The sequence below is a fragment of the Haliotis rubra genome, unplaced genomic scaffold, assembly GCF_003918875.1.
Source record: "Haliotis rubra isolate DU_JTF1 unplaced genomic scaffold, ASM391887v1 Scf363, whole genome shotgun sequence".
Classification (NCBI taxonomy): Eukaryota; Metazoa; Mollusca; class Gastropoda; order Lepetellida; family Haliotidae; genus Haliotis; species Haliotis rubra.
In genome coordinates, this window is record NW_025767039.1 from 368,779 (window position 1) to 381,317 (window position 12,539).

Sequence of the window (12,539 nt, forward strand, 5' to 3'; positions counted from 1 at the left end):
TTAATTACTACCTTGAGTCGGGATACCAAGTTAATTTTCTCACAGCTTTACTGTTTAGTCTCATTTCATCCCTTAGGTCTTAGGAGTTGAAAACTTTGACTATTTACTGATGACACTAAGTCAAGCTAAGAGAGGGAAATTACCGGGTTTCGATAATATTCCAGTTGATGTTTTGACAAATGACATCTGTATAGATTATCTTCATAAACTGTTTTCTACATGGTCATGTACCCTCCAACTGGGCCCAGGGGATCATTACCCCTACCCCTAAGTCTGGAGCTGACAACCTGAGAGACCCAATGTCTTATCGCAGCATCACACTAGTGCATCTTATTGTTATGATTAATAATTTAATCAATATTCCCTTTGTAGTTTCAAAAGTTACAGACTTTGTTTTTAGTGATTTCATTTATAAATGGAAACAGGACCTTTTACAAGATGGTAGTTTAACTGGTAGGGGAGGTAATAAGTTACACACGTCCTGTACTTTAAAGGTGGATGTTTGCAGTGATTTTTATGGTAATTGTTATGTCTCGCTCTATGAGAAAAGCAATAGCTTTGTTTACATGTGCGGTAGCGCCGCTTAGAAACGAAACTGTAAAGATTATATTGAAGATGAGTTTCATGTTTTATTGCATTGTCCTTTGTATGCTGATGAGCGATTGCAACTTTTATCTAAATGTACAAGTCTTTTAGAAGTTTTTAAAAATTGTTTTGGTATGTTGAAAAGTTAGTTTTCTTCTAGCTTGTCCAGGTGTATCGTTTTTATCTGCCAAAACCTGCCTTAAGATTCTTAAAAAGCGTGCTGCAAATTTGTATATATCTTCTTAATGTAACTTGTACCCTTATTATTGGATTTTTTTTCCCCATATATTATACTCTGTATATTGTGGCACAAGTGTCTCTCATAATTCCGTATGGAATGGCTCAACATTTTACTGTGATATAGCATTTAAAAGATTAGTGAGGTTTTTCAAACATTTTGTTTCCTTTATTGAAAATAGACGTTTAAGTTTAAACAGACTAGACCATTCATAGAAATAACTTGGAATATACATCATCCCGCTGTTGAAGAAGAGCTTGGGATGTGGGTTTGGGAAGGAAAAGGTATTCTTCAAACCATATATTTCATGTTTGTCCTCAGCGTCTTCTTCTTTCTACGAATGATATGACAATGGACAAAGAACTGTTTCTCCACACAGCTGTGATTTTCGAGTCGAATTGTGGTGGTCAGGGTTTCCAGAAATGTAACTGTTGTCCTAACCAGTGTAAATCAATACGTTGTAAATGTTTTAAAGTGCTACTGAAGTGTAATAGCTTGTATGATAACACTCTATCTTGTCCCAACAAATGAATTTTATCAGGAAATACTCGCATTATAAATTTGGTGTTCTCTATTTCAATAAGGGCTTACAGTGATTTCATGAAATCACTGAGGTAATATTTCAGTAATTTCAATACGTTGTAAATGTTTTAAAGTGCTACTGAAGTGTAATAGCTTGTATGATAACACTCTATCTTGTCCCAACAAATGAATTTTATCAGGAAATACTCGCATTATAAATTTGGTGTTCTCTATTTCAATAAGGGCTTACAGTGATTTCATGAAATCACTGAGGTAATATTTCAGTAATTTCAATACGTTGTAAATGTTTTAAAGTGCTACTGAAGTGTAATAGCTTGTATGATAACACTCTATCTTGTCCCAACAAATGAATTTTATCAGGAAATACTCGCATTATAAATTTGGTGTTCTCTATTTCAATAAGGGCTTACATAGTGATTTCATGAAATCACTGAGGTAATATTTCAGTAATTTCAATACGTTGTAAATGTTTTAAAGTGCTACTGAAGTGTAATAGCTTGTATGATAACACTCTATCTTGTCCCAACAAATGAATTTTATCAGGAAATACTAGCGCATTATAAATTTGGTGTTCTCTATTTCAATAAGGGCTTACAGTGATTTCATGAAATCACTGAGGTAATATTTCAGTAATTTCAATACGTTGTAAATGTTTTAAAGTGCTACTGAAGTGTAATAGCTTGTATGATAACACTCTATCTTGTCCCAACAAATGAATTTTATCAGGAAATACTCGCATTATAAATTTGGTGTTCTCTATTTCAATAAGGGCTTACAGTGATTTCATGAAATCACTGAGGTAATATTTCAGTAATTTCAATACGTTGTAAATGTTTTAAAGTGCTACTGAAGTGTAATAGCTTGTATGATAACACTCTATCTTGTCCCAACAAATGAATTTTATCAGGAAATACTCGCATTATAAATTTGGTGTTCTCTATTTCAATAAGGGCTTACAGTGATTTCATGAAATCACTGAGGTAATATTTCAGTAATTTCATGAAATCCCTGGAAATTTTAGGGAATACATGAAATCCCTTGGGGTCACAGGGATTTCATGAAATAACTGACTCTTTCAGGGATTACATGAAATCCCTTGTTTCACACATTCCCTGTAACATATATAAGGCTGGTTGTTGTGTTGACACACATACTAACACGGAATTACATGGGACTTTTCATATCACTGGAGTTGTGTACATCTTCTTGCCATCACCTGCCTACCGTCATCGTCTCAGTGTCTGTCAACATCTTCAAGACCGATTGTCTACTGACATTGTAAACAAGCTTCAATTAGTATATCTGCTCTCATTGTAATGCCAAGACTCTGGTGAGTTAATATTTCATATTTGTGACCCATTACTTTAGATTTGTGACTCAATTGCATTGTACTAAATATCTGTATTGTCCTTCATTGTAGCTTGCTCATTTTTGCTCAATATATTATTAAATATTTTAGACTTGTCTGTGTTATATTTTGCTGATTCAAAGGGGGTTCTTAAACCTTTTGTCACGGCAATTATTTAACCGTACCAACTGTCATTTCATTTTGTCACCTGCTTTGCCTAGCTTCCGAGTTACAACTTGTTTTCATAGACGATTCTAATGCCTGGATGGTATAATGACTGATCCAAATTGATCCCATTTCTGTATTTTTTAGCTCGATATTTAATTATGTCATGTAAAAATATGACGTCTATTACGTATGATATTAAAGATTGACATTTGATTTATTTGAATCCGTAAACTAAACAACCCCACTTTGCCATTGCTAGAACCTGAAAATGTACTTGTCAAACGTACATATAAAATTACTATTTCCATCTTTTTTGTGCGATCATGTAATGTAAGTCAAGTCACTGACAGCTGACATCTCGGCTCTCGCCGCCTCAATCTTCACGCTCGGACACGATGTTTTAATGCGAAAATATGTACATGAAGCATTTTTTGTCATAGGTCATAACCTAGCACGATACGTCCAATAGGTTCCATAATTTACGTATATGTAGCGATTTCTTGCTTAATATGTTCAAAATAGCGTTATTTTACCCAAAACTTTCGTCTAAATCTGGAGATTTTCGTTTACGAGGACGGTATCCATTGCCGTAATATGATTGGCTGCCTCATGTCACGTGTCTGATTTTGACCAATCCACGACCCTTAAAGCAGACTGCTTAGCGAAAAGGCGTCATTAGAAACCAATTTTTATCAATAAAATCACTTCTTACAACTGTGAAAATACTCTCGGCAAGGGTTCAGTGATGTTGTTGAGGTTCAGAGCTTTCGAACGATACCTACTTAATAGGTAAATAGGTACATACAGTTTTAGCACACAGCAAATGCTTATATGTATTTCTTATGCAACAATGAAGTTCTGTTCGTATTCTCAAAACACTGTTGGCCCATAACTTTTCACATGCAATACAGCAATTACTACTCCCTTGTTGTGACTCGTGTAAGGTGGTATAAACCTACACATGTTATTTGTCATCATTCACTTGATGGTCAGTTAATGAATTTATAACAGGTATAATAAGTGATAACACCACACAGATTATCCGACAAAGGTTCCCATTTGGCATTTCTTGGGTCTGGAGTAAACACTCATCATTATAAATAAAAGTCTGATGTGGAAAATGTATTACATGTTATGTAATATATGCTTGGAAGTGCAGCGAGAAGAATTATCAGCCGAGTTACAAAAACAAACATCGATCAAGGGATTAACCGATAACACACTGATTGATTGATTACTTTTATCTTACACAGCGGGTTTGTCAAAAGGTAGTGTTTACGTATGTAGATTTACTAATCAATACTGAAAACACTCTGTTGTAAAGTGTCTGTGTAAAAACAACATCCTTTTTTCAAAGGATTAACCGCCAATACATTGATTGATTGCTCATTATTGGCTAACAAAATTACTTTTTTTTAAAGAATGGCAGACATTATGCAATTAGTTGCCAGGTGTGCTTTCTTGGGTGACCAATGAGACTATACACCAATGTGAAAAACCGGAAACGATATATCACTTTTTCGCGTATTAGACTTAAGAGACACATCACTTGCAACAGCTGCAGATGAATGGCATCACTCGTTTATGTGGATATTGATGAATGCATTCCTCGAACAAGGTAATAGCCTGACATTGTTCCTATAACTTTAATCTGTTTTAATTTTAATATTTACATTTTGGTTTTATTCATTTGTCGTAGCATTCAACATAATCATTGTTTTTTTCGCCGTGAACTGTAATGAGACAGACAACATACACTAGGGCGTGTGTGCGAATTATGATTCACATTGGCAAACTATAAAATGTCTAGATATTACAGTCCTGTTATAAATTCACTATAAGTATCAGCAGATCGTGTGCATTTGATTAAGTTTCAAAATGCATGTACAAATATGATAATAATCTAATTAGGATTATAAGACCAAATATAAAGACTTACATTGACTAGTATCTACATACTGGTGAGTGGACGTTATAACCACGTGAATGTAGCAAGAAATTTATCACACAGTATTGTCACCCTAGTACATTGACTAGTATCTACATACTGGTGAGTGAACGTTAACCACGTGAATGTAGCAAGAAATATATCGCGCAGTATTGTCACTTCGACCCCCACCTCGATTCCGTGGCAGAAATCGATGTTTGTTTTTGTAACTCGGCTGATAATTCTTCTAGCTGCACTTCCACTCGTATATTACATAACATGTAATACATTTTCCACATCAGACTTTTATTTATAATGATGAGTGTTTACTCCAGACCCAAGAAATGCCAAATGGGAACCTTTGTCGGGTATCAGAAGCAAATATTCAGCGGCTAATCTGCAGCAATTCTCAGTAAAATTTCCCTCTTCAAAGTCTGTAACACCATCCTAAACTGACGCTGAATATAAGGAAATCCATTTTTTAATCCTCTTATCCAATTTATTTTTCTATGTGTACTTTGTAGTGGAATCCTAATTTACAAACTTCCACAATACTGGACTTCATGAACTGCCAGCATTTATGTACAGGTATGTCACAGCACCAGAACACAAAGGAGATCCAGGATACAGTCTGTACCTGTACACTGACCCATCTTCCAGAAATAGAAAACCTGTGATGCAAAATCTTTGAACAGATGATCCACAGTTATCCAAACAATTAACTAGGATTGAAATAGAATGTTACACAAAATACAAATATACTGCTTTTTCTTCAGAGATATTTAACTGCTAACTACTAATGTAAATAAGGTACAAAGAATACATCCTATATTCAAAGATTTTTGTCAATAAAATTACATATTGACATTATTGTTTCTTAAACAATGATAATCTTTGTTTTATTAGATCTGAGACCATATCCCTAAGGGATACTAGTGTCATCAAAAATATATTAAAATTATTTCAAAATTTAGTAAAAGTCATAACAAAAGTTTAGGAAAACACACATGAAAATGTCCTGCAAACTATGAATGTGCAATTTAACATGAAGCTCATTTTCCAAATAATCATGAACAAACCTTGAACAATTTGTCCAAAACCAACATCTTAATAAACACTACTTTGGCTCAGTCTTCAAAAATTGGTAACCTCCTCAAAAGCTGATGATTTCTAAGAAGTATTACAGCAAATCTGGGTTAAATGTATGTTTCAATATTCATTCCAGTTACATGAATAGTCAACTGAGAATTTTGTAAGTTATTTTGTTCCAAGACTGAATAATGCCTGACCAGGGTGTGACCCAAACGTAGCCTTTGTTTTTGCAATTCTCTGGATGTTGAAATAACTTTATTATGAGTTATGATACTAGTAATCACTTTCAGAATAATCTTCTTAGTAAATATATTATTTAAACAAGAAAACATTGTGTCCAGGGACACGGATGCCCCCGCTGCTGTAAGAAGAGTTCACACATTCAGCGTCTCACTGAAGTACTTGAAAACACTAAAAACAATGTGTTGAGGGGTTAGATAACACAACCTATTATCATATAAAGATCAATACTTGAACAAAATTCACGAACAAGTTCAATAAACATCTATGCAACTATGAGATGCACACCTTTCGAGTCCCAATGAAACACACGTATAAGCTTAATCAATTCTGTTGAGCAGTTTTTGTTTGTGGAGAAGTGGATAGACCTAATCCCCTATTTCACTATTATCAGAGAGAAATTCAACAAAATTTATCTAAGTTCAAATGTCTCTAAACATACAAAAAAATATAAAATACAAACAAAAATATGAGATGCACACCTTTAGAGTCTTTATAAAAGACATATGTAAGCTAAATGAGTTTTGTGCCGTGGTTTTTGAGAAGTGGATAAAGTACACCCCCAGTTGTATGGGATGAACAGGATGAATAGAACCAAATTCAACTAAGTTCAAACATCTGTAGAAGTGACAAAATTAAGAAATTGGATGAACAAGGTATGAGATGCACACCTTTAGAGTTCCAATGAAACACACGTAGAAGCTCAATCAATTCTGTTGAGCAGCTTTTGTGGAGAAGTGGATAGACTTCATCCCCTATAACACTATATTCAGAGAGAAATTCAACAAAATTTATGTAAGTTCAAACAGCATTAAAATTGGAAAATAAATAAAATACAAAATCAAAATATGAGATGCAAGCCTTTAGAGTCCCTATAAAGCACATGTGTAATCTAAATGAATTCCATAAAGTAGTTTTTGAGGAGAAGTGGATAACGTACACCACCTGTTGGATGGAACGAACAGGCTGAATAGAACAAAATTCAATTAAGTTCAAACATCTGTAAAAGTGACAAAATTAAGAAATTGCATAAACAAGGTATGAGATGCACACCTTTAGAGTTCTAATGAAACACACATAGAAGCTCATTCAATTCTGTTGATCAGCTTTTGTGGAGAAGTGGATAGACTTCACTCCCCTACAACACTATATTCAGAGAGAAATTCAACAAAATTTATGTAAGTTCAAACAGCATTAAAATTGGAAAAATATATATAATACAAAATCAAAATATGAGATGCAAGCCTTTAGAGTCCCTATAAAGCACATGTGTAATCTAAATGAATTCCATAAAGTAGTTTTTGAGGAGAAGTGGATAATGTACACCCCCTGTTGGATGGAACGAACACTGGCTGAATAGAACAAAATTCAACTAAGTTCAAACATCTGTAAAAGTGACAAAATTAAGAAATTGCATAAAAAATTATGAAATGCACACCTTTAGAGTCCCTACAAAAGACATGTAGAAGTTCATTCAATTCTGTGAGCAGTTTTTGTGGAGAAGTGGATAGACTTCATCCCCTATTACACTATCATCATAGAGAAATTCAGCAAAATGTACTTAAGTTCAAATGTCCCTAAACTTACCAAAAAAAAACAATAAAATAAAAAAACAAAATGTGAGATGCACACCATTAGAGTTCGAAGAAAGCCCATGTATAAGTTCATTGAATTCCACAGAGCGGTTATGGTGGAGAAGTGGATAGAATACATTCCCTGTTTCGTACGGATGGATGGACACCGAGGGTAACCCTATATGCCCCCAGCCATATATGGCAGGGGCATAAAAACCAAAGATATCTTTAAGCAGGAGCCAACAAGTTAGTTAGTACCAAGTGATTGTTCTGCCATGATACGTATACAGTATATGTATAGTGTTTGTTTGCCAAGTTCTGCCTTAAAATCACATGAATTTGATATGTCAGTCAATTAAGTAATTATTTATAATTGATAAAATTATTATTTATTTGATTACCTTTCCACATTTACTAAAGGACACAAGATTCTTAAAACATACCTTGCTATCATGTCCAGTGAATTAATCAAAATGACAGTTATGTTATTACTCCCTAAAATGTACCAATGTACCTCCACTACATGTAAACAAATTATGTTGTAACAAAAATTTAAAACAAATTTATAATGTTCTCATAGTTAAGAAATACACTCCGTCCAATATTCCAGAAAGTCACTATTCTTCTCACATAGTTTTCGTCTCCGATCCACGTAGAGTAAGGTAATTCAATTCAAGGTCCCATCTCTTTACAGTAATTCAGAAATATTCTTATAAAAAAGTTTGAATGCATACAATCTCTGTGAGGGAAGAGTCATTGTCTGCAAGTAAATGAGTTCTTCTGGCGCCGCAGTGTGGCCCGAGCTGAGCCGAGCCGAGCGGGGCAGCAACTATCACCTTTGCGGAGGAATACCCAGGCACCCCTGATTTCAACTCAGCAGCGAACTGGTTTCTTAGTAGTGGTGGCTTGATCTCCCATTCGGCATGACTTAAATGTTGCTGAACAGACCACACCAGCAGCATGGACCTCAGAGGACACACTGACCGAGTTGCTGAGCAATCTACCCTCCAGCCCTCATCTCAGACCGCATGGACCACTCTAGCCATATGGACCTCACAGGCCTTTCAGATGAAAGGAATTCAGCCAGTAAGGTGAAAGAGCAACCTGTTACTACCAGCCGCACAGACCATACGCATTACTATGTTCAGCTTTACCCTAGAAATTGTTCTCACTGCAGATTGGCAAGCAGCATGGGATGCACAACCTGTCAGATACTGCTACCATATCTGACAAATCCCAGATACTACACTGGTACACCAAAGCGATGTTTGACTCACAAGCTCTGTTGGTGAATTTCTTAGCACAGTTCACTATCTTACAAAGGGATTAATATGTCCAGCAGTTTTTTTAGATGGCAAGTGTGAAGAAGAGCTGGAAGTACTTAAGTCAGAAGAGGTTAGGAAGTTTCATAGATCAGTTTCCTCTTCACACATGAAGTTCCAGCAAAGCAAACCCTATCGTGCAGAGCCCCACAGGGAGTGGATTTTGGGGAGAGGATCTCACTAGAGCCAAGCCCAAGACACCAGCCAGAGGCAAGACCTTCTTGGCCAGGAAGTTTGGCAACCCAAGAATAAGGTTGACTCTGCCGACAGCATCAGCAAGGACACACAGCTCATATCGAAATAGATGCCAGCCTTTCCAGTGAAGGTATTCCTGGGTCCAGCGGGCAGCCATTTATCAAAGCGTGGATCCTCAAAGTCATTAAAGAGGGATACCGTCTTCAGTTTACCAATGGATTATCCTTGATGACATGCCTAGTGGGACATCGCTATCAGCTTAGGGACCCTAAGTTTTCGGCAGCCGATGACTGGGAAAGACAAGAAAGCTTTCGTTTTGAACCCTACAGATCCCGGGCTAGGGTTCTCCGCTCCAGTATTTCTGGTATCCAAGAAGGATCAACAGAAGATCCTCAACCAAGAATACCTGAGATGACCACCCAAGTTTTGGAACAGAAGGTGTGAAGGTATTATACCATTTTAACTGGATATGTTTGAGTGTGGAGTAGAGCCTTACATTGAAAGTGCTATACCATGTACACTAGGTATGTTTGGTGGTAGAGTAGAGCTTTAACATTGAAGGTGTTATACAACATTCACTGGCTATGACTGAGTGTGTAGGAAATGGATTATGTATCAGTCTACAGATGTATGAAAACTTCAAAATCTATCATGAATACTCTTAAGGACCAGCACATTCATGTTATATTTGTGAAACTATCATAGAATTATAAGAAACCTCGTGATAAACTAATCATACATTACCAAACTGGTATTCCTTAACTCTTCAGCCAGAATAGTCAAGTTTGTTCCAACTGTATCATTGTTCAGCTGAAACAAAAAGCAACACAGACTGAAATACATCCTCTGGACAAATTATAACCAATCACTCTATCTAATTTCTATGTGCATAACAGGCTCTTAAGCCTAACATATGTTATATTTGGGATTACACTTTCTCAGTAAAGTACAGATTCTAGTACTTTTGGGGGGTTGAGTCCCATCCGGGATTCGAACCCACACCCTCAGAGTCAGGCACCTAATTGCCACCACACAAAGTCACATGCCTAGACAGCTCAGCCACCGTGGCTTCCACAAAAATGGAAGTCGAACAACTGGTAGTCTAGACTGCGGACTTTGTGTACCCCTCTGATAAGCATTAATTGGCATGGCTCCTATGGCCGAAAGCTATGAAATACACAATGCCATTTTAGAAAGTGGTCAAATGTAACATATGTTATATTTGGGATTACACTTTCTCAGTAAAGTACAGATTCTAGTACTTTTGGGGGGGGTTGAGTCCCATCCGGGATTCGAACCCACACCCTCAGAGTCAAAAGCCAGAAGACTCAAAAAGTGCAGAGGTCAGAAATACACCTTTTCACTTTTCTAGAACAAGTTTGACATTCAACCTTCCAAAGAAAATGATAGATGGAAAGCTATAGGTATGCTTCATTCATAGCATGATCCAGCTTGTCGATACAATGTTCATGGAAACACCATTTGGAACTTTTGGTGATGTTTTCAGCTATCAAGTTGTAGATTACCAGTAATGACTCAACGTCCAGACTGATGGATTTGAACCTTGCAACTCATGATCGGGGTGGAGAAACAGTTGCAGCAAGGACGGCCCTGGAGGGACGTTTTAACAAGATCACACGTTGCTTGAGCTGTACAGCAGTATTTCAATGAGAAAAATGTGAATGTTTTACCCTGGCCCACAAGATCAAGATATTTTTGTAACCCTTTAAACACATCTCGGATGAAATGAAGCCATGTTTACGCTGTACTCCAAATCCTCCAACAATGCTGCAGGAATTCTACTAAATCATTCCTCAGATATGGAATAATTTCCAGAATTTCATAGTAGTTTACTGGCCTTAATGAGGTGCACAAGATGGCCACACTCACTACTGACTGTGTGAACTTGTTTGTGGTCCCCCTCTTGATGGTATTATCTTGTGTGCGCCAGCTATTACTGATGACCTTGGGAGACTAATCAATATTCAAACAAAATGAAACATTAAAATAATTTCAGCAAGTATGTTTCATATTGTTATGTTTGATAAATCAAGGCATAAACAACTGATGCATTTTCATGACATGTAAAACTGTAACGTAAGCAACATACTTGCATGCATGTCTCAACTGAAAGTGTCCTCAAACATCGTGGTATTACTTGGTGCCTGTTTCATTTGTACAATGTTATGATTGTGTCCCATTATTGACCACATGGATTTTGTGGTGGGGTTTATGATTACAATTGATTATTGATTGCTCACTGAGTTCTGATTATCGATCTGCACATTGAAAGCGATAACCAGCAGTAATCACTTGGATCTTTAGACAGTGAGGATAAGTAGACTGTCAGTATGAGCGCCATGCCCTCAGTTGGGAGCATCCAATAATCCATGAGCAAGGTGATGTCTCAGTAACGGGAATACCAGATGACAGAGGAACAGTTACTAGGATGTCCAAAGTTGATCACTGTACTCACTTCATCCAAGTCTGAATGGGACAAAGACAAATTCCTTTCCATGACATCCACCATCAAAGATTGTGGTTGGGCTGATCTGCCACAGCACTGTTCATCCACAACATCTTCATATGATGTTTAATGTGGTGAAGGCTCCCAGCATGCAGGAAACTGGTACAACTCAGCAAGATCTAGCAAATATGTTTAGTTTGTCTCATTTTGTGAACTGTAGACTTTGGGACAGGTGACTGCAGATTTGTTTACCGGCCATATTGGATTCTAGTAGAACAAATTATACAAATTTACAAAAGACGTATCAGTGCTGTCTCCAAACAGAGAATTGCAAACAGGCACGAGGCATCAGCATCAGACCTTGACCATGTCATGTTCTTAGCTGTTTATCAAACGTAGCAATGTTTGATTGTCATATGGGATTAATGACTGACTGGAATAAACAGCATAAAAAATTATATATCTCCAACTCTGTTAGCTGATCACTTTCAACTAGGCTATAAAAGTGCTTAATTCAGCAGTTTTGCCACCATCCTGGATCTAAGACTGTTTTTGTTAGGTTGCCATGGAAATGAAACTTGAAAATTGAATGAGTTGTATTTTCCAGCATTGGTAGTTAGGGGATGATTTCTCAAAATTGCAGCATAGTATATGAAACATCTGATGCAAAATCACACATTGATTGCTACAGGTGGGAAGTGACTGGTCCTGATCATGAGTAGCAAACAGAAAGCCTTCAGTTTCACTTTTCATGCCTGCCAACTTCATTTAAACAAAGTTGTTCATAATGCCAACTTATAAATGCCACTCAAAGAAATTACTCAGTGCAATGGGTGATCT

General features: G+C 36.5%; 1 protein-coding gene across 1 annotated transcript in view; it reads right to left on the reverse strand.

Annotated features, from left to right (window-relative positions):
- The window catches only part of LOC124285579 (prominin-1-like), a 175,065-nt gene that overhangs the window by 67,336 nt on the left and 95,190 nt on the right, over window positions 1-12,539 (reverse strand). The window contains exon 18 of the mRNA XM_046721833.1: window positions 9,977-10,042. Coding sequence (XP_046577789.1) covers window positions 9,977-10,042 — 66 coding nt within the window. The remainder of the gene's footprint in view (window positions 1-9,976; window positions 10,043-12,539) is intronic.